The sequence below is a fragment of the Adiantum capillus-veneris genome, chromosome 2, assembly GCF_014529385.1.
Source record: "Adiantum capillus-veneris isolate H3 chromosome 2, ASM1452938v2, whole genome shotgun sequence".
In the NCBI taxonomy this organism is placed as follows: Eukaryota; Viridiplantae; Streptophyta; class Polypodiopsida; order Polypodiales; family Pteridaceae; genus Adiantum; species Adiantum capillus-veneris.
Genome location: NC_140932.1, coordinates 168,076,620 through 168,099,138, shown reverse-complemented (window position 1 = coordinate 168,099,138; position 22,519 = coordinate 168,076,620). Strand labels below are relative to the sequence as shown.

At 44.7% G+C, this 22,519-nt stretch overlaps 1 protein-coding gene across 1 annotated transcript in view; it reads left to right on the top strand.

The window, feature by feature from the left end:
- Window positions 1-22,519, top strand: part of LOC147464037 (protein NDH-DEPENDENT CYCLIC ELECTRON FLOW 5-like) — a 43,129-nt gene that overhangs the window by 18,440 nt on the left and 2,170 nt on the right. Inside the window, exon 2 of the mRNA XM_086492496.1 lies at window positions 14,030-14,518. Within this exon, the coding sequence (XP_086348622.1) occupies window positions 14,030-14,518 (489 nt within the window). The remainder of the gene's footprint in view (window positions 1-14,029; window positions 14,519-22,519) is intronic.

Below are 22,519 nucleotides of genomic sequence, written 5' to 3'. Positions count from 1 at the left end.
TTAGCTTTACCCTTAGATTCATTGTTAAAGTTCTTTTCCGAGGAATTAGAGGAAGAAGGGCTAGAAGAATTACCATTCTTACCGTTCTTTCCGTTCTTACCATTCTATGTGTTCTGAGACTTCTGCGGGGTTCCTTGAGAAGTCTTGTTTTCCTTAGGCTTTCCTTTGTTGTGCTTCATCTCGTGGGCGAGAGCAATTGCTACCGCTTTGTTGAGATCGATGGGATCGAGTACCTCGACATCATACTTGATACTTGTCCAATCCGTAAAGAAATGCCTCCTTGCGTTTCGCATCCGATTTGCATAATTGAGTGCCAAGCTGCAAAACACGATTAGAGAAAGACATAACCGGCATACCATTTTGCTTGAGAGCTCGCCAATCGTCCTTCAATCGTGCAAGATACTGAGGTGGCATAAACCGCGCTTTGAGCTTGTCTTGGAAATCAGCCCAACTAAAAGAGAGGGGCGTGAGATCGTCGGCTGCCTCTAGGTGCGCGGCTAGCTGTGCCTCTTGCCATGCCTGGTACCAATTTATGGCATCACCGGCAAGGTACATAGCTGCCGTCAAAACTTTGCTATTGCCTGTTTTCTTAGTTGTCGCAAAATAAGCATTAAATTGATGCAACCAAGAATGAATAACAGTAGCATCCATCTTACCGTCATACTTACTGAAAGTCAACTTCTCTGTGACTGGATTGTGTGAATCCGCATCGTGGCTTGCGCCACTTGACAAACTCCCACGGTCTTTGGGTGGTTCGGTCTTCGAGGCGAGGAGTTGGGCAATAAATTCTTGATTGCGAAGCTCCCTTTGAGCTTTACGCTCGGCCTCCTTTTCTGCTTTTCGTTCATTTCGTTCAGCGCGCTCTCGTTTGAGAGCAAGCCGATTTTCTTCTTGTTGTGCGGAAAATCTTGCGTTTCTTTCGTCGCGCTCGCGGTCCTTGGCTGCTTGATCTGTGGTCATTCTTGCAATTTTGTCATCGCGCTCACGGTCCTGAGCAAGGCGCTCGCGTTCTAAGGCAAGGCGCTTGTCTTCCTGTCTATCCATCATGGCCATCATCTGCTTGACCATTGCCTCCATAGGGTCTGGTGTAGATGGCGAAGGGGGAGGGTTGGAAAAATCTCCTGGTGGGGAGAATCCTTCGTCGCCTCTCTCGTACTCATCACCTGAATGCGAAGTATCCATGCCGCTTCGGGTGACGACCATGCACTATGATCTTGGGGTCTTAAGCTCTCGAGGAACTTGGTTCTTGAGGGTCTTGAGGTTCTTGAGGTCCTTGATTCGGGAGAATCTTGGGTTCTTGAGGATCTTGAGGTTCTTGAGCTTGCAAATCGTGTTGAGAAGGATCTTCTCTTCACCCAAGTTCTACCCTTTTCTGCGGGCGCACCCCTTGGCGGCCTTGCGCTCACGCCAAGGTTGATTTTTCCCACCTCACGTCGATTGGCCGGCCGCTAAGTGCACGGTCCGCTCTCAATGAGTGAAAAGAGACACAAGGGGAGGTTGGACAAGCCCTTCTTTCTTGGGATTCCTGTCACTCTTCAACAAAACACGATTAGGAATCGCCATGCCCAAGTAAACTTGGGTTCGTGCGATCGCAACAAGCAAAAAAATTATTGTGGTTCTTTTCCTTGAGTAATGCAGAACACTTCCAAAGCTCTCATACCAATGTAAGGTGCAGCGGAATGAATGTTGTATTTTCTCAAGATTAGTGATCTTTATTGCTCAAGGTTCCTTTTAGTTCTTAGGGAAAGAGAGAGCTTTCTGTCTTATGGAGAGTGCTATGATCACGAACAAAGTGAGTGGATATTGTGCATGCAAGTGAATGAGACTGAGAGAAGGAGAGAGAAGAGATACGACACGGAGAGGTTGTAAAACCCTCCTCCGAAGGCCCCACTCTCGTCGGCGAGAGTGGTCTACTTGATTGCACAAAAACGTACAATGCGAATGCAATGGATTGATGCAATGGGACTATGTCGATGACGACGACGGCGACTTAGGCTGAAATCTGTGACTTTCTTGGTGGCTGAAAATGACTGTTTCTCGCTGTTTTAATGGCTGAAAAAATGACTGTTTTGTCGGGGTTGAAAAGATGATGAAAAACGCTGCTGTCATCTGCTCTTTAGCTGCGTTTTTGGGGGAAAGTTCCTTGCTGAAAAACGCTGGGACAGCAGAGTTTTTCTTGCTGAAATTTGCAGGTTTTCAAGTGCTTAATAACTCCTTACCCGGCTATGGTGATCTGCTGCAAATTGCTTGATGAAAACGCTGAATTGGCTGAGGTTTGTATGGCGTTAGTAGTTGCTAAAAACGCTGATCTGACCAAGGCGAAAACGCTAGCTCTCACTGCTTGCTGGCGATCTCTGCATGGGAGGAAAAACGCTAAGGCAACCAGAGAAATGGGCGATCCCAAGTTGAGGATGATGCGGGGGAAATGGGCCTCACCAAGATGCTTGGAGAGGGTCTTGCTGAGAGAGGGAGTGAACACGTGTTGCTTGGTAGCATGCTGTGCTCCTTGGCTCATCTGTCGATTTGTGCTAACTTGGGTTTGCTTATAAATTAACTTACCCAATTTGCCCTACTGAGTACCCAACAAAAGTCACTTAATAAATAAGTGAAAAATGTTAAATATAGGGAAAAAATAAGCTAAAGTCATCTGAAAAATCCCCAAACTGACTTTGATGGAATCTGATGGAAATGCTTATGCTTATGCTTATGCAACCAGAGGATATGTATCTACTCTAAGTGACTCGGCATGCACCGTCTACGAATAGACTCACAAAAGTGCCAGATCACTTCTAATCTAACTTGACTGGACTTTGACGGAAACCCTGTTATGGTGTAGCTTGTCCACGGACACATAGGGTTGGGATGTGTCACGTGACACTCGCTGCACGGTCAGTTTCAGCCCGGAAATGCAGATTTTAGCATCTTCGTTTTCAGGGCTTGGTCGTTGCATCGTCGCCCATCGACATCGTCACCAACACAGAGTCAGAATTCAGCAGATAGAAGATTTGCAGATTTCAGCCCTTAGCGTTTTCAGATTTCAGCCTGTCTCGTCGTCGTCGTCATCGTCGTCGACATCATCAGCAAGTCAAAGCATTGTAGAGATTTGTGCAATCATAAGTAGACCGCTCTCGCCATAGAGAGTGGGGCCTTTGGAGGAGGGTTTTACAACGTCCCTGGTGTCGTATTTCTCTTCTCTCTCTATCTCTCAGTCTCATACACTTTCATGCACAGTGTCCATTCACTTTGTTTGTGATCATTGCACTCTCTCACTAAAGGAACGGAAGGCTCTCCCTTCCGTAAGTAAAAGGAATCCTTGAGCACAGTTCGGAGCACTCATCTTGAGCAAAGTTCAAACATTCATTCTGCTGCACCTAACAAACCTAGCTCTAATTTTTGGTGCAAGTCTCAAAATGGAAAGCCAGTCGTCTTTTCGAGTTCGACTGGCATTGAGAATGCGTTTTCATTTTGATTTAGTAGTTTTTTGAATTTTGTTTGAGAACTTATTTGGTGATTTTGTTTGGAATTTGTTTGAAATAAATGGTATCTATTTTAAACGTGTCTTGGTGATGATTTCAATTGTTCAGTGCTTGGTGATTTACTCCCAATTGGAGTAGTGAAAAATGTTGTTTTGGTATTGTCTAAACCTTGGAACGACGCAAAGGGGATGTTTGGGGAGCGTTTCGTTGTATGCTTGATAACCTCGAAATGACGAAGACGGGATGTCTGGGGAGCTTTTGGTTGTATGCTGAAACCTCCAAGCGACACAGGCTGTCAACAGGAGGTGTATTTTTCCTATTTCCTTCTCTAAATATGTGCTACTTATTTTTTATTTATTTATATTTTTACCTGTTTTTCCCGAAACCCTTGAAAAGGTGCAAGTGGACATTGCATGGCCAGTGTGAAACGATTGCGGCCGAACAGGTTTCTCACATCGGGAGTCTAGGTCGGTTAGTCTGGGACTGGTCGGATCTGTTAGCACTGAATTCTGATGAGTATGGAACTCTGTGTGCCCCAAATGAAATCTGGGCCACTCGGAAAGTCACCTACAACTTTATAAGTGAGTGGGAACTAAGGAATTAACTCAAAGGGGCAAATTGGACACTTGGCAGTTGTAGAGCAACCTGCAGGGCACCTCAGCTGGAGGGGGCGCCCAAGAGAGAGAGGGGGCTGATTTTTGTTCATTCAGTGACCTAAAGTGTGTGTGTGAGTAGTGGGTGCAGGTTGACAGCTTTAATGGAAAGCTTGCCTTCTCCTCTGTCTCATGTAGCGCGATGATTTGCTCTCGTGCATCTCTCTCCCCCCTTTGGCACATATGGTAATGCCTCACTAGTTGGGCTACTCAGATGAATATGTGTAGTTCTGGGGGTTTATGCGCGTTTGCCAAGGCAAGAGCCTTTTGAACAGGAACCGGATTAGCTAACTAGTAATCCCCCACAGGTATGCACAGTTCCATCGCGAAGATTGCGAGTTTGGAGAGTTCTCTCGCGTGAAAACTCGTCCAATTCACAGGGGAATTGTCCCATTGTGTGCGGGAGCCCTTGGGATACGTGTAGGCCGCTCCGCTAAAAATGATCCAAAATAGAGAATTACAGCCTGCTTGTTTTTCTGCAGGTTTAGGGTTTCGCACCTACATTGCAAGGGAACACCAGGGGAGCTTTGTGAGAGCCTTGGGATGCGTATACAGGGTTTTGGGCACCCGACAGCAGAAAAGGAGAGAATTACAGCACACTGAATTTTTGTGAGCTCACAAAAAAGCTCCTAAATTGCGAGGGAATCCGTCCTAGACAGGTGTTTTTTGACCTACAAGGGTTTTTGGGCCGTTGTGTTGCGAAAATCAAGTCAAAAACCTATGTTTTCAGCCCTTGCCAGGTTTGGACAGCTTTGTGAGAGTTTGGCCTAAGTGTACGGATTGTCAACTGTTGATTAATAAAGAAGGGGCACCAATTTTGGGGCCTAAAAGGTGTTGGTCTCGTGTGCACAGTGACATTCTAGTTGCTGGACGCAATTGTGTTCTATGTTAACAGGTATTTGAAATAGTACCGTCCTCTACGTTGTACAGGTCGATTATACAAGCTACGTTCTGGGGAGCGTTTGGTTGTATCAATCCTTTGAGCTCATGGCCCGGACCTTTTTATGTTATTTGGGGGGGGGATTGATGAGGTAGTCATTGAGTAGCTTCATATCGTAGACCGTTTGTCTCGGGGGGTGTTATTCAAAATCTTGTAACATGCATATGTGAGCATTTGTGTTGCATTGTGATTTACCAACCATTGAATATTCCTAATTGGGTGAGATTGCCTAGCTATGTAATTTTAGTGCATCGACACACCTGTTTGAGATTGGGTGTGATGGCTAATTTTGCTATGCGAGAATATCAAGAGCTCCAATCTGGAATGAGAACATACTCCTTATTGGATGAGATTTTTCAGGGAAGCCAATGACCCAGGATATCAAGTGCTCTGTTCTGGAATGAGAAAATTGATCGTCTCTCGGAAATTTTTGAGCTAACTTGAGTTGTTTTGCAGATATATTGTAACTGCGAACGATGACTCTTCTTTCAAGAAGGGGGGATGTTACAAACTGTTGATGTGTCAAGCCACTGAAGAACGGAGCCAACTTGCAGATCTAAGTGGAGGGGCCTAAACCCTAAGAAGAAGCAGAAGAAGTTTTCACCAACTGAAACCGGCCCGTAGGGCGGTAGACTTTGGCTTTCACCCGTAACTTTACTTTAGACTTTACGACACAAAGGAACTTCACGAATAAGCTTCTCACTGGAATTCAACACTTCAAGACAAACCACGGCTTGGTAGCTAGAGCTCTACCAAGTAGACAACGACACCCTGTTTGCCCCAAATATTGGTGCCCCTTTCGGTATTTCTTTATTCTTATTATACTTGAGAAAAACCTGTAAACTTCTACAAGCTGTCCCACTTTTATCGGGCTGAAATTGCTCTACTCTAACCCGATTTCGGCAGCATAACCACAATAGAAGTCTCCACGGACAAAATCCCAAGTCCACTGTGACTTTCCACACACTTTAGAGCACTTTACAAAACCTGTCGAGAAATTACAGCTCTCTGAATTCTCTGTTTTGCGCTCCGATCTGCATGCCGATCACTTCTGTGGATAGCCCTCGAGCTCTCGCACTTGTAGGGTCACTTGCCCCTTGAATTAACGAATTCCTCGCGCGAAATCTCTCTAAATTTTCTTGTACAGGCACCCAATGCTTTCCAGAGGCTCTCCTGGCAAATAAACGATCCAAACGCATTTATCTAACCCTCACCAAGCTGTCCAAACCTGTCCATGGTTATAATTGCAGGTTTTTGATCCGATTTCGCCAGCATAACGGCGCAAAAATCCGTGTAGGTCAAAAGTACACGTCAAGGACACTTTCCCCTATGGGAAGCTTTCTAGTGAGCTGCAGGTCAATTTCAGCATCTTGTGATTTTCTGTTTTGCCATTGTTAGGTGCCTACTGCCTTATACACGCATCCCAAGGCCTTTCCGAGGCTCCCCAGGCGATTCCCTGCAGTTTAGGTGTGAAACCCTACACCTGTAGAAAAACATAGCAGGCTGTAATTCTCTGTTTTGGACCGTTTCGAGCGGAGTGAGCACGCTTACACGTGTCTCAGTTGCTCGCGCACGCAATGGGACAGTTCCCCTGTAAATCGGACAAGTTTTCACGTGAGAAAATTCTCTGTTTTCTCATTCCTTGGCAATGGAAATGTGCGTACCTGAAGGGGATTAGCAATTAGCTAATCCGGTTCTTGTACAGAAGGCTCTTGCCTTGGCAAACACGCACAAAACCCCCATAATTGTACATGTTCATCTGAGAAGCCCAACTAGAGGGGCATTACCATATGTGCAAAGTGGAGAGAGAGAGATGCGCAAGAGCAAATTGTCGCGCTACATAGAGAAAGGGAGAAGCCAAGCTTTTCATTAAAGCTGTGAGCACCTGCACCCACTACTCACGCACACTGTAGCACAAAAATCAAGTCAAATAAGCCCCCTCTCTTGAAATGGGCGCCCCCTCTTGTTGATACTTTTGGCAGATGCATCTGGAGCCCCATGTGTCCCTTATGCTTCTTTTGAGTTAGTTTCCTAGTACCCATTGACAAGTGTAGCGGGGGCCTAAATAACTTTGAACTGAGCCTGGACACCCTTTTACTGCTTGGATTCTAGTGCCGATTGGCCCGACCAACGCGTGGTGGCCCTTCCTGATTGCGGGTGAAACTCTCGGCCATCAGCCGTTTCACACTGGCCATACAATTCCGGCCATTTGCAACTTCAAAAAGAGGGTCCCAAAAATTAAACAAAAATCATCGGAAAGAAATCAACAACTCAAGTTAGCAATTGCCACGTCCTCGTGACACCAACTTACAGGTCCTGCCGAGTACGGGTGTCACGTGACAAGCTACAACATGATCAGGGTTCAATTAGTCCAATCAGTCTAGATTAGAAGTGATCTAGCACTTTTGTGAGTCTATTCGTAGACCGTGCATGCCCAGTCACTTAGTATAGATGCATATCCTCTGGTTGCACACAACATGATCATTAGAGTTCCCACCAGAATCCATCAGATTCCATCAGGGGAATTTTGCATTAGCCTATTTTACTTATTTTTGGCATTTTTCACTTATTAATTTAAGTGACTTTCCAACAAAAGTAGGTAGGGCAAATTGGGTAAGAAAATATATAAGCAAACCAAAGTTAGCACTAAATGGCAGAAGAGGTAGCAGGAGCTCCACCACTCAACAAGCAACTTCTCAAGCAAGAACCCTTGGGGCCGACTCCCTCAAGCAAGATCCCCCATTGTCCTAGCATTTTTCAACAAGGAACATCGCCAGCCATCCTCAGTCACTAGCGCTTGTATCAGCATCGTCTTTCATCGCCGGAGGTCACAGAGAAGCTAGCGTTTTTTAAAAGACCAGCATCACTAGCGTTTTTGGTTTACAACAGCCTAGCGTTTTTGGTTTCAGCCTCAGCCTTGCAGATCCGGCACATGTAGTGATTGCAGCCCTAAAAGACCATCAAGATCAGCCCCGAAAGGTAGCAGATTCAGCCCATGAAGAAGTAGCAGATTCAGCCCCAGAAAGACCTCAGTTTTCAGCCTTGAAGACCATCAGTTTTCAACCCTAAACCTGCAGATTTTCAGCGTCAAAGACCCACAGAAAACAGCCCCAAAAACAACGTTTTTGGCTCAGTCGCAGATTTCAGCCCATAGCGTTTTTGGATAGTAGTAAGAAGATTGCAGATTTCAGCCATTAGGTCGACTTTGTCATCCCCGTTGTCATCGTCGATATAGCCTAAACTTGCATCAGTTCCATGCATTCCATTTGTTCCAGGTTGTGCAATCATAAGTAGACCACTCTCGCCGACGAGAGTGGGGCCTTCGGAGGAGGGTTTTACGTCTCTGGTGTCGTATCTCTCTTCTTTCTCTATCTCTCAATCTCATACACTTGCACGCACAGTGTCCATTGACTTTGTTTGTGATCATAGCATTCTCTCATTAAGAACGGAAGGCTCTCTCTTCCATAAGAACAAAAGGAACCTTGAGCACAGTTCGGAGTACTCATCTTGAGCAAAGCGCAAACATTCATTCCGCTGCACCTAACATTGGTATCAGAGCTTTGGTAGTGTTCTGAATAACTCAAGGAAAGAACCACAAGAATCACAAGAATTTTTTTTGCTTGTTGCGATCGCACGAACCCAAGTTCGCTTGGACGTGTCGATTCCTAATCGTGTTTTTTAAGGGTGACAGGAATCCAGGAAAGAAGGGCTTGTCCAGCCTCCCCTTGTGCCTCTTTTCACTCATTGAGAGCGGACCGTGCACTTAGCGGCCGGCCAATCGACGTGAGGTGGGAAAAAGCAACCTTGGTGTGAGCGCAAGGCCGCAAAGGGGTGCGCCCACGGAAAGGAGTAGAACTCGGGTGAAGAGAAGATCCTTCTCAAACGCGGTTTGCAAGCGAAAGAAAACCTCAAGAACCCAAGACCCTCAAGAACCCAAGAACCCAAGTTCCTCGTGAACTTAAGAACCCAAGATCCCCAAGAACCCAAGTTCCTCGTGAACTTAAGAACCCAAGACCACAAGAACCCACAAGAACCGACGACTTCAGAATGGTCATCACTCGAAGCGGAATAGATACTTTGCTTGGAGGTGATGAGCATGAGAGAGGCGAAGAAGAATTTTCCCCACCAGGAGGTTTTTCTGACCTTCCCCATCTATGTCAAGGATTGCACTAACTCCTATGGAGGCTTTCCACAAGATGTTTATGGAAAGGAAGTTAGAACGTGAAGCAAGAAATGCAGAAAGAATGGCAGAAATGGAACGCAGACATGCAGAAAGAAGAGCAGAAATAGAGCGCAGACACCAAGAAAGAATTGCAGCCGCCGTCAAAGGAAAGAGCAACCAATACAGGGAAGAGTTCTTGCGACTCGTTTCTCAAGCTCAGGCACAGATGCAAGAGATTCAAGAAAAGGAGACTCTCTCAGTCTCTTCTTCTCCAAAGCATGACACACAGGATTTGCATGATTGTGAGAAGCATGATGATTTGAATGACAATGATTTGCATGATGATGATTTGATTGACAATGATAAGCATGATGATTTGCATGATCAAGTTGTGATTTCTCACAAGCATGATGATTTGCATGATCAAGATGTGATTTCTCACAAGCATGATGAGTTGCATGAAGCTGATGTGATTGTTCACAAGGATGATGTGTTAGTGGATGCTTTTTCTAGCGAAGCTAACCTCGTTGTAGATTCGATCAATCACGAAGAACCGATCTTGGCTTTCGAGTCGAGGTCCAAAGAACCCCCACAGGACTATTCGATCATTCAGGAAGAACCGATCTTGGCTCTCGAGCTTAGGTCCAAAGAACCCTCACAGGAAGTATTATGTATTCGCATGATTGATACGCACGCATTGTTCGAGTGTTTCATTCGTGATCGTTTCCTATATTTTAGTCAGCGTCTTTATGTGATCCCTTTTCCTAGGCATGACATATTGTACGTTGAGCACGTTGACTCATGAATGAGCACGAATGTATGCGGATTGTTCATGAAAAGCTGAAAAGTATGCATTCAAGGAAGTCACATTCCATGTCTCTTCCTTGGCATGACACATTCGTAGAACGAGCACATGAAAGTATGAGCACGAAGCATGGGCATTTCCGTTGTGAATTGGCACCGTTGATTGCTCTAGATCAAAAGAGAAAGATTCGATCTCATTGTTTGCATGTGTTTGATGAACGGTTTGTCACTCCATCTATTTGTTTATCTACATTGCATGCACAGTCTTTGAGGAAGACACGATTTTTTCCACTCACTTTACATGGAATAGATATGTTCATGGTTGTGTGTTGGAAATGGTTTCAGGGATTTTCAGCCACGGAGATTCTTGAAGAAGAAAGAAGCATGACTCTCGACGAAGTTGAAGCATCGAAGGAAACTCAAAAAACTTTGTGTCGCTTTCGGCGCGGCCCAAAGAAGCAAGCGTTGCAGACCTTTATGAAGTTCAAGTACCGCACGACCCACACATCAGAGTGGGCCGGTGAAGAGTCCCTTCCAGGATTCCGGATGTTGTTGGCGATCTCCCTCGACGACATACAGTTCGGTACCAGTACCTCACTTTGAAAAGGAGGGGATGTCATGTGACACATCCAGCCCTATGTGTCCGTGGACAAGCTACAGCATGATCAGGGTTCAATCAGTCTAGATTAGAAGTGATCTGGTACTTTTGTGAGTCTATTCGTAGACCGTGCATGCCCCGTCACTTAGTATAGATGCATATCCGTTGGTTGCACACAGCATGATCATCAGTATTCCCATTAGAATCCATCAGATTCCATCAGATTCCATCAGGGAAATTTTCCAGTGCATTTACCCTATTTTATCTATTTTTTGCATTTTTCGCTTATTAATTTAAGTGACTTTCCAACAAAAGTAGGTAGGGCAAATTGGGTAAAAGCAAACCAAAGTTGACACTAAATGGTAGAAGAGGTAGCAGGAGCTCCACCGCTCAACAGGCAACTTCTCAAGCAAGAACCCTTGGGGGCGACTCCCTCAAGCAAGATCCCCCGGGCTCCATTGTCCTAGCGTTTTTCAACAAGGAACATCGCCATCCTCAGTCACTAGTGCTTGCATCAGCATCGTCTTTCATTGCCGGAGGTCACAGAGAAGCTAGTGTTTTTGGAAAAACCAGCATCACTAGCGTTTTTGGTTTACAACAGCCCAACGTTTTTGGTTTCAGCCTCAGCCTTGCAGATCCGGCACATGCAGTGATTGCAGCCCTAAAAGACCATCAAGATCAGCCCCGAAAGGTAGCAGATTCAGCCCATGAAGAAGTAGCAGATTCAGCCCAAGAAAGACCTCAATTTTCAGCCTTGAAGATCATCAGTTTTCAACCCTAAACCTGCAGATTTTCAGCGTCAAAGACCCACAGAAAACAGCCCCAAAAACAGCGTTTTTGCCTCAGTCGCAGATTTCAGCCCATAGCGTTTTTGGACAGCAGACAGTAGGAAGATTACAGAATTCAGCCATTAGGTTGACTTCGTCATCCCCATCGTCATCGTCGACATAGCCTAAACTTGCATCAGTCCCATGCATTCCATTTGTACCAGATTGTGGAATCATAAGTAGACCACTCTCGCCGACGAGAGTGGAGCCTTCGGAGGAGGGTTTTACAAGGTCTCTGGTGTTGTATCTCTCTTCTCTCTCTATCTCTCAGTCTCATACACTTGCACGCACAGTGCCCATTCACTTTGTTTATGATCATAGCATTTTCTCATTAAGAATGGAAGGCTCTCCCTTCCATAAGAACAAAAGGAACCTTGAGCACAGTTCGGAGCACTCATCTTGAGCAAAGCGCAAACATTCATTCCGCTGCACCTAACAACGGGGCAAATAAATAAAAGTCAACCAACTTATGGGAACCCCGTCTGATGGGGCCCAATCGACCCAAAGACAGTTAAAATTAAGCCAGACCCACCCACACACACACAAAGTCAATTGCGTATGAAGCCAATGATGTGGCAGACTTGTACGGATAGCCCGCAATTTGCGTTGACATGCTGACTAACACTGTACGGATTGTTGCAATTCGTGCTAACATGGTGACGCAGCACTGTATGGACTGCCACAATTCTCGCTGACAGGCTACTGACGTGGCGGTATGGATTTATGTGAAACGTGCTGACAGTTTTTTGGACTCCACCCTTTTGAGACCAGATGCTTTTAGAATTTGAATGCTTTTCGCTTTTGGGCCTAGGGCCTTTAAATAAGACCCATGGGTTCTCACTCTAGCAGTCTACCCGCGGGAGATGCAGAGCAGAGCCATGGGAGTTGTACCATGTTGAAGAAATATAAAGAAACACTTGTAATGTGCAGTGGAAATGTTAAGGATATAGCTCGGATCTAGTACTCCACACAAACACAAGGTTACTTTACTTCACTTGGAAAGAGAAACTGAACCGAACACAATGAAGGAGAGAGAGAGAGAGAGAGAGAGAGAGAGAGAGAGAGAGAGAGAGAGAGAGAGAGAGAGGAAGGGACGGCACCGGATGTCGGGTCCCAACCATCCTCAAGGGCCCCCTTGCTCTGTTGCCAGAGTGTGAGGATTAGTGGTGCTAATCCTATATTTAAGACTAAAACTTCATACTTAAGATCGAACTGAGACTCAAGAGACTGAATGTGTATTGATTGATTGATTGAATGCTTGAATGAATGAATAAAAACTGAGCACAATAGGCTCCTTATATAGGAGACGAAGAGACACAAATGAAAAGACAGGTCTCATGGTGAAGAGACATGACTTTAGACGTAAAGACACATCCTTTCGGCAAAGAGCTGCAATCATTGGACGAAGAGTCGCAACAGTAGAGCGAAGGGTTGTGACAAGTCGTCGAAGGAGTGTGGCTTTTGGCGAAGAGGCATGTCTCTTGAGCGAAGGGTCGTGACCATCCAAGCGTAGGGGTTCTCCTTGGCATAGCACTTTGTGTATCTGCAACTAGGAGTAGATGTAATACTGTAACATAGTCACAATCATGACATTCCCTCTCATTTAAAATGAGAGCCTCGGTTAAAGGAATGACTTTTGATGTTGATAGAACTCTGGAAAAGCATTGAATCTTCGAAAATCTTCAGTCTTTGACTGCTAGTGCAATTCAAACCCGCATGCAGTTTTAGGAGTTGGGGGGCTCAATGGCCGCTATAGTTCTTAAACGAAGCGTTTTCTGAGCCCTTGATGGGCTAGCCCACCCAATGATGGAGCATCAATAGAGCTAGTCGGCTGCAATTCCAAATTCCTCTTCGGGGTGACCTGTGGTCTTGTATGATAGAGCTGATCCAAGCCTGTGTTATCATTGTCTGCTTCACAAATGACCTCCTCCATCGTTGAGGATCACAAGCCGAAGACTTCTGATACCATGTCAGAATAGCGTGCGGAAGCATAGATGTGACACACATTCGGCACCGGACATGCACGAGAGAGAGAGAGAGAGAGAGAGAGAGAGAGAGAGAGAGAGAGAGAGAGAGAGAGAGAGAGAGAGAGAGAGCTCCAATCAACTCTGATCAGTTAGATACAAAGTAAGAGGCCCAAGGCCCTTATATATTTCCCACAGAAAGTTGCCCTATGCAACTCAAATAAATTATGTCAAATACATTGAGGCTCCCTTTAACAAGATTCTCCCCTTTTTTTCTTTTGTACTGTTTACCTTCTTGCTAGGGGAGATGTAGCACATTAGACAATTTCAAAACTCATAGAAGGATCTTTTCAACACAAAAAAATAAAAATAAAATAATATGAATTATTGCTGATGACTTTATATTGTTATTAAGTGGCAAAGACTATCATGTGAATCTCAAAGCTGCTCATAGGATGCAAATACTAGAGTTGTTCTATGTCTCAACTTAAAATTGTTTCATTGCGTGTGTGTTGCCATTATTCTTGCAGTCTGAGGGTTTCTACTGTGTTCTCTTCCTCTCTGGGTTAGTGATTTACAAAAGGTACATGGTTGAACCCATGCAGGTGACTCTAAGGTGTGCCAATGAAAATCGAGATGACTGTCACTTCAAGCTACATAACATTATTACCCTTACTAATCAAGGACTTGCATCTGCTCTTACGCTCACTAATAAGGACAGAAGACCTTTGAGGTTTACTGCTTCTGTCTCAACAGCATTCGCAATCAGGTCTTCGCAAGCAGTTTGTTGTGTCGGATTGGATGGTTGCGAGTATTTTAGTCCAAGTGAAGCTGCTCTAAAGGCTGCTCAAGGCAATCAAAATGGGTCTTTCTTTGAGAAGCTGAAAAGGTTTGTGGTCCCATTTCAGCAGGATAAATCTAAACAGTCCGAGACACCGAACGGCATAAGTGAGGTGCAAAAACACAGTGAAGGCAACTCAAATGAAGATCAGATGCACTGGTTTACGGAGAAACCTGGGGAAATTATTTCTGTCACCAATGGAGTACATAAAGTCTACTCCAATCCTCCAAATAAGATGCGAATAACAGATGAGGTAAGAGTTTGATGTTTGTGGTACTGTCAAGGCTTCAGTACGGATTGACTCATGTACCTTTTGTTGGATGTATTGCAAATTCTTATGCTTTGTCTTTAGATTGGGCAAAGCAAAAGAGTTGCTTATTAGATAGTGTATCCATGTTACATATGAAAATCCTGAACAGATATATTATTGCATTGTTTTATTGAATCAAAGCATTGAAAAATTTGTTTTCACTCAACGTAGATAACTCTCGTCAATATCAGTGATCTCCATTTGCTTGAAGTGTATGTTTAATTATCAAAGCTTGTGTGTTTCTGTTTATGATGGTCAGAAATAGAGCTCAAGCTTTCATAAGCTATGATATGTACAAAGTTTAGGCTTTTTAGACCAGTGTGAGTTTGTGCAAGGTACACAATGCAGATCAGGCAGCTATTATACCGATATCTGTTTAGTGTATCAGTTATGCCATTTGGGGCATACCATTGGATGTAAGAACACCTTGAAGAGACAGAATTGTTGTATAAGTGATTTTACTCATGGCAATGTGGTGTGCTAGTGTTCTAGGGTCCTGTTTCTTGTGGGTGTATCGCCCATCCCCTAGAAATGGAGTTAGAATAGTAGTGTAATTCATTGCTAGCCACCTTATCTGTGTTTCCATCACCCCTATTGGGGCATTTTCTCTTGGACTTCATTGCTCTTTGACATCTTGGCTCGGCTTTATAGGCAAAATAGTATTTTAAAGATGCTTAGTCTGCCTTTTGCTGAATTGTGGGGCACAAGTAAGGCTCTAGGGATGGAACTCCGATGTTCCATGTGGACTCTCCTCTTCTGTCTCTCTCTATCCAAGTTCTGTTATTTGCAATTTTTATTTGTGTGTTGCGATTGATTTCTCGCTTGGAGTGTCCAAGCCTGTAACAGTGATATCAAAGCTCAGACGATTCTTCTTCTCTGAAGGATCCGATCCTTTTCTGCAGCACATGGGTTCTTGCAATGAATCCGATAGAGACAACACTCCTCTAACTCTTAGTCTACAGGGAGATGAAGAAAAGCAAAGTCCCAGCACGGGATTTCACGAGATTGTGACAAACACTAACCTTATATGTTGGTTTCCTTCCTTTGATTTTTATTTAATTTTTGGGACTCTTTTTGAAATCACTATACCCGAACATTGCATGGCCAGTGTGAAACGATTGATGGCCGAGAGTTTCACCCGCAAGAGTCAAGGCTAGGCAGCCACGAGACGACTGAGCCGATCAACACTGAAATCTGACTAGTAAAAGGGAGGCTAGGCTCAGTTAGTCATTTGGGGCCCTTGGCGAGACTTCGTAAGTTGGTGGGTACTAGGAATTTAAACCAAATGGACAAAATGGACACTTGGCAGTCTGTGAGCCATTTTCACGGACACCTCAGCAAGGGGAGCGGCCAAAATCGATTTCAACAAGAGAAGAGGTTGATTTAAGTTCATTGTGAGCTATTGTGTATGTGTGAGTAGAGTGTGCAGGTGATCACAACTTTAATGGAAAGCTTGGCTTCTCCTCTGTCTTATGTAGCACAACGATTCCGCTCTCGTGCACCTCTCTCCGTTTTGAATACAGAATCGTGATGCCGAGCTCAAGGGCTATTCATCTGGCGAAATTTATGCTTGATTACCGAGGCAAGAGCCTCTTGCACAGGTATCGGATTAGCTAACTGCTAATCTAGAGCAAGTACAGGTTGATTTAGAGAGATTTCTCGCAAGAAATCTCATTTAAATCAAAGAGCAAGTATCCCTACACCTGCAGGATCTCAATGGCTACCTACAGGTGCGTTCGGCACGCAAAACGTAGCTCAAAACAGAGAATTATAGGTTGCTGTAATTTTTGCAGGCTTAGGGTTTTGACCCTTTTTTATGCCTAAAAGTCCAAGGAGCTTCGGGGAAGCTAGGGAACTGCTAAATAGGTGTTCTAGTGCATTTCAAAGGCTAAAAACAGAGAATTTAGCGTGCTGTATTTTCTCGCCAGGTTTGTAAAAGCGCTCTAATGTGCGTAGAAAGGCATTTGCTACATGGCGATTTTGTCTCTGAAGCCTTCTATTGTCGTTATGCTGCCGAAATTTGACTAGAGTAGAAAATCTGCAGCCCAATAAAAGTGGGACACGCTTGTAGAAGTTACAGGTTTTCCATCCAAGTTCAATGGAATAAAGAAATACCAAAAGGGGCGCCACCAAGCTTTGGGGCCAACAAGGTGTCATTGTCTACTTGGAGCACTTTAGCTACCAAGTTGTGGATTCAGTCACGCTATTCGTGAAATTACTTTGTGTCATAAAGTACAGGTAAAATAACACGTATAGATTGGGTGAAAGCCTAATTTTACGCCCTTTAGTAAGGTTACAGGCGGTTTCATGGTTCCCATCACGTTCCCCAGGCACCAGCGTGCGTGGTTCGAAGGTTTCTAGCATACAACGGAACGCTGCCCAGACAACGGCCTCGTTGTTCCGAGGTTTTCAAACATAGAACGAAACGCTCCCCAGGCATCGGCCTACGTCGTTCCGAGTTTCAAACAATACCAAAACAGTATTTTCACTTCTCACCCGGGAGTAAAAATCATGAATCAATGGTAGTAAACCAAAGTCGAACATTTCAAATTGGCACCAAAACAGGTTCAAAACCGATACCATCCATTTCAAACAAATTCCAACAAGATCACCAAACAAGTTCTCAAACATTTTTCAAACTTAAAAAGCATTCTCAACATCAGTCGAGCTCAAAAAGTCGAATGACTTTCCATCCTAAAACCTGCACCAAAAATTAGGGTTAGGTTCATTCCATAAGGTCGTAGCCGAGCACAGCATGGTCCATCAGCTCTTGGACAGACAGTGTTTTCTTTGGCGGCGATGGTAGTCCCAAGATAGCAATCACATTGGACCTCCAAGGTCATTGCTCGTGAAGAGACATCTACAAAGAGATGTGGAGGAATTTTAAGTTATAATCTGCTAGGGTTTCCATGGCAAGCATTTCAGGATATCCCACTCTGCCAGAAGTTGCACTCCAAAGGAAGATGTCAGAAACCATATAACTTTTTTCTTGAAAGCTTGCCAAGTCCTTGGAAGTGTGCAGCTTGGTAGCCATAGACATCAACATCTGCTTGGCACTGCTTTTGAGAAAAATAGTGACTCGAAACAAATCTTAAGTCCTCTTGCAAGTGATGTTTTTGGCTTATGCCCTGTAAGACATGAGCGGTGAAGACGGAAGCGCGCCTGATGTGCGATTTATGAAGGGTGGGAGTGGCGAATAAGTGCGGGGTCGAGGGCCGAAGATACTTCAAATAAATAAGCCCGGGGTCGGGGGCCGAAGATACTTAAAATAAAATTCCATCAGTCTTTGGTTTTCTTTGTCTCCTCTTTGGTAGGACCGGGATGCTTTCAGAGAAGCACACGACTGATGCTCTAATACCGTTGTCACAAGACGACCACCGTGTGCCAATAGAAAAGAACAGATTGAACAACTTTAAGCACTACAAATAACAACTGAACAAAAAAGAGAGACGACACGCGACATGGAGTGGCGGAATTCCACCCCAGAGAGTATTGGCCCCAAACCTTGGTGCCCTTTCAGTATTTCTTTATATCACATCAACTCAGTACAAGCCGGTACTCCAGACTCTGCACCTTCTCTAGGAGGCATGCCAAAGAATGAGCCCTTAGCACATATTTAAAGGCCTTTGGCCTATGAAAAGCAGTTTACATGAAAAGCCTTCAAACTCAAAAAGCTTCTGGTTCAAAAGCAATGCAAAAAGCTGCCATCGTAAATCACGAAATCCGTACAATTGCCACGTCAACAGTCAGCGCAAAACGCGGAGATCCGTACAGTCTGCCACGTCATCAGCCATCAAAAAATCTGCAGTGTTCGTACAACTGCCACGTCATCAGCTCATGCGCAAGCCTTTGTGTGTAGGTCCTGCTTTATTTTAATCCGTTATGTCACTTGGGGCCCCCTCGGACGGGGTCCCCATAAGTTGGTAGGACTTCTTCTTCTGTTACTTGTTCTTCTTAGGGTATAGGCCCCTTGGCGGCATCTGCAAGTTGGCTCCATTCTTCAGGGCTTTGACACGTCAGCAGTTCGTGACAGCTTCTTGATCTTTCACTTTGCCCCAAGCTCGGCAAAGTTCTTTACTTTCATCAATCATGCTTGGGTGAGTATCCATGCAATTTGGAACCAGTCCTGCTTTCATCTTGCCTTTTCTGCCATGTTCCTCAGTTGCTCTTGAACTCTCTGACCTGTCTTCATTCTGTTCTTGCTGTGCCTTTTTAGGGCACTTCGTGGAGACGTGCCCATGTTCCCCGCATCCAAAACACTTCCCCTCTTTGATGTAGTTGGCCCTCTCTCGAAGAGTGAGTCGGGGTCGTGAATCCTTGTCTTTCTTTTCTTGGGAACTCTTCCTCTTTCTACTTACATTATTAGAAGTCTGTTGGGTTCTCCGATCTCATCAGTGGGGTAAGTCAGATTGCTCGAATGTGTGGCAAAACCCCGTTTCGCATGACCCATCAATTCTTGAATAGAATTTGACTTTTGTTCCAAGCAGTAGTCTCGGATCTGTGTAGGAAGTTCGCAGCAAAACCGCTCAATCTGTTCTTTGAACGAGACCTTCTTAAATGAAGAGGCTGGTAGAAAAGAGCTCCGAAATCTATCGCAATAAGTGTCCAAAGAATCTCCCTTGGTCATTCGAAGATGATTTCAAGCAGTTTGTATATCTCGTTCATACTCCCGAGTCAGCCAAGAAGAAATTAAAAGCCTCTTAAACTTCAACCATTTAACTGGAGCTTCCTTTCTCAATAGAAGGGTGGACCACCATGTTCGAGCATTTCCCTTGAAGAAAGATGTAGCCCTCCGAATCTTGGAGTTCTCTGAGTAATGCCCTCTAGAGAAAGCTATGTCAAACTGCTGTATGAAGGCCAAAGCCCTTGGGAGCATCTCGAAATCCAGAAAAAGAGTCAAACTTAATTGATTGTCACTTCTTTGAATTCTCTTACTTTCTTGCTTTTATCTTCGAGGAAGTCATATTGGTTGGCTTTATGGAAATGCTTCTTCTTTGCATAAAACATGTGATCGTCGGAGTCCAAACTGTCTGAGGACGAGTCCCCTATAGGACTGTCAGAAACTGGGCGAAATTTACGCTTCTTCGCCTTTTTCTTGCCCTTTTCAAAGCTTTGCTTTTTGCTTCGCTTTTTGCCTTTTCTGTCTTCTTCGCTCAAGTCAGGAGAGCTAGGACTGTCAGAAGAAGAAGAACCTGGGTAGTCCTTCAAATCGTACATGCTTCTTCTACTTTCTCGCCGATGCAAAAGAAGATTGATGACCCAAACAACCCGGGAAGTCCATTCCTTTCTTATGCTTTTTATCGTGCTTTTTGGATTTTTTGTTTGCGTCCAAAAGTCGGCTAATCTGTGTGTGAACCACCTCTTCTAATTCTTGCTTTGTAAACATCCTTGGAGAAGGAGGTTTCTTGAGTGCCGGTTTGATGGGTGGCTTTGTGGCCTTCTGCCACCACTGGGTGTGTACTTCTGCGAGGGATTGCTGGGGCAAAATTTTGCAAATTTTGGATCCTTCGCAATTTTAATCATCTGCTTTGTTGCCTCGTCAACCAATTGTCGATGTCCCATCTCTTCAATCTCGAACTGAGTAGGCCGAGGTGGGCCGTACTCTTCCTCTGATTGCTCATAGAATCTTCTCCGTGATCTCCTCCCGCATTCGCAGATGCAGAAGAAGTCGATTGATTTCTGTTGGAATCCACAAGTGCCGCAAGTAAAGGATCGGATTTTCCGGTAGAAGAGAAATTGGCCGCGCTCTAATACCACTGTAACAAACTTGGACACATCAAGTCAAGATTCTACCTCGACATAACAGAGATCACTTCGAGACAATTTACAATCCACAATTAGGTCGACACGGCCCGGCGTAGTTCCGTGCCAAGAGGTATTGGTCCCAAAGACCCCCTTTCCATATTTCTTTTTGTATTAATCTGTGTTCAAAGTACAAGAGAGTGGGTAGGTGCTCACTCTCAGACTTTGCGTCCAAATGCTCTGAGAAGTGAGGCCTTGCCCACTTATTTGAAGGTAAGGGATGCCCAAAAGCAAAGCCCAAAAGCACTAACTCAAAAGCAGTTAGTGTTCAAAAGCAACTTGGCGTCAAAGTCTGCAAAAAGCTGTCAGTGCAATTTCCGGCAGGCCGTACGAACAGTCAGCGCGAATTGCGGAGATCCATACAGTCAGCGCTATATGTGGGATTCTGTACGCCAGCCATTTGCTTTAAGTTCCTTGTGTCCTTAGGGGTCCCCTCGTCACTTAGCCATAAGTTAGGACAACCTGCTTGATCACTTAGAATACCTTTCCTAGTGATATGCCTTGTATCCCTCCTCTCTAGCTGCTCTGATCTTTGCACAGATGTAAGAGAATCAGGAAAAGGAGACTCTCTCAGTCTCTTCTTCTCCAAAGCATGATAGACATGATTTGCATGATGATTTGAATGATAAAGATGTGATTTCTCACAAGCATGATGAGTTGCATGAAGATGATGTGATTGTTCACAAGGATGATGTGTTTGTGGATGCTTTTTCTAGCGAAGCTAACCTCGTTGTAGATTTGATCAATCACGAAGAACCGATCTTGGCTTTCGAGTCGAGGTCCAAAGAACCCCCACAGGAGGATTCGATCATTCAGGAAGAACTGATCTTGGCTCCCGAGCCTAGGTCCAAAGAACCATCACAGGAAGTATTTTGTGTTCGCATGATTGATACGCACGCATTGTTCGAATGTTTCATTCATGATCGTTTCCTGTATTTTAGTCAACGTCCTTATGTGATCCCTTTTCCTAGGCATGACATATTGTATGTTTAGCACGTTTCGCTCATGAATGAGCACGAATGTATGCGGATTTTTCATGAAAAGCTGACTTCATTTTAAGCCCTAGCGTTTTTGCATCTGCCAGCAACCTCAGCGTTTTGCAGATCTATCGCGACAGAATCAGCCCTAGGATCAGCGTTTTCATTTTTCAGCGCGTCGTCGCGCATCGTCGCCATCAACATTGTCACCGACATAGAGTCGAAATTCAGCAAATAGAAGATTTGCAGATTTCAGCCCATAGCGTTTTTGGACAGTAGTAGAAAGATTGCAGATTTCAGCCCTTAGGTCGATTTTGTCATCACCGTCGTCATCGTCGACATAGCCTAGACTTGCATCAGTCACATGCATACCATTTGTACCAGATTGTGCAATCAATAAGTAGACCACTCTCGCCGACGAGAGTGGGGCCTTTGGAGGAGGGTTTTACGTCTTTGGTGTCATATCTCTCTTCTCTCTCTATCTCTCAGTCTCATACATTTGTATGTACAGTGTCCATTCACTTTGTTGTGATCATAGCATTCTCTCACTAAGAACGGAAGGCTCTACCTTCCATAAGAACAAAAGGAACCTTGAGCACAATTCGGAGCACTCATCTTGAGCAAAGCGCAAACAATCATTCCGCTGCACCTAACAACGGGTATGGCATTTCCTAGGGGAAAACCGTCGGGTTTCAAAAGTAGTTTAGTGAGGTGAGCGATAAGTTACCTGGAGGAGGCAACTCCAAAGGGAAGACCAAAGCAAGTCTCGCAGTACCTGGGCCTCTGAACAGAGGTACTTGGTTGTTGTCACGCCCAAATCAAGTTGGCGAAATGGGTCTCTCAAGGGATAGTCATGGCCCTAAGAGTGTAGATATCTGGCCTCTCGTTATAGTCCAGAGGAAACTAGTGACAAAAGTGTCTACCTTTGGTTTCCGGGTGCATAGTCCTGGTCGTTCTTCTTCTATATTTTTTTGGTGTATGGGGGAGCGGTCGGGCATGCCCTACCCGACTCCGAAAACAAAACAAAAAAAGTCTAACAAATCTAGAGAACCAAAAATGAGCGCCAAGCTAGAAAGGACCGGTGCTCAAAAACGAACCGACCGTCCCACACCAAGTGAAGATGACGTAGTGAGGTTGAAGCTGAAAATAACGGCCAATAGCAAAA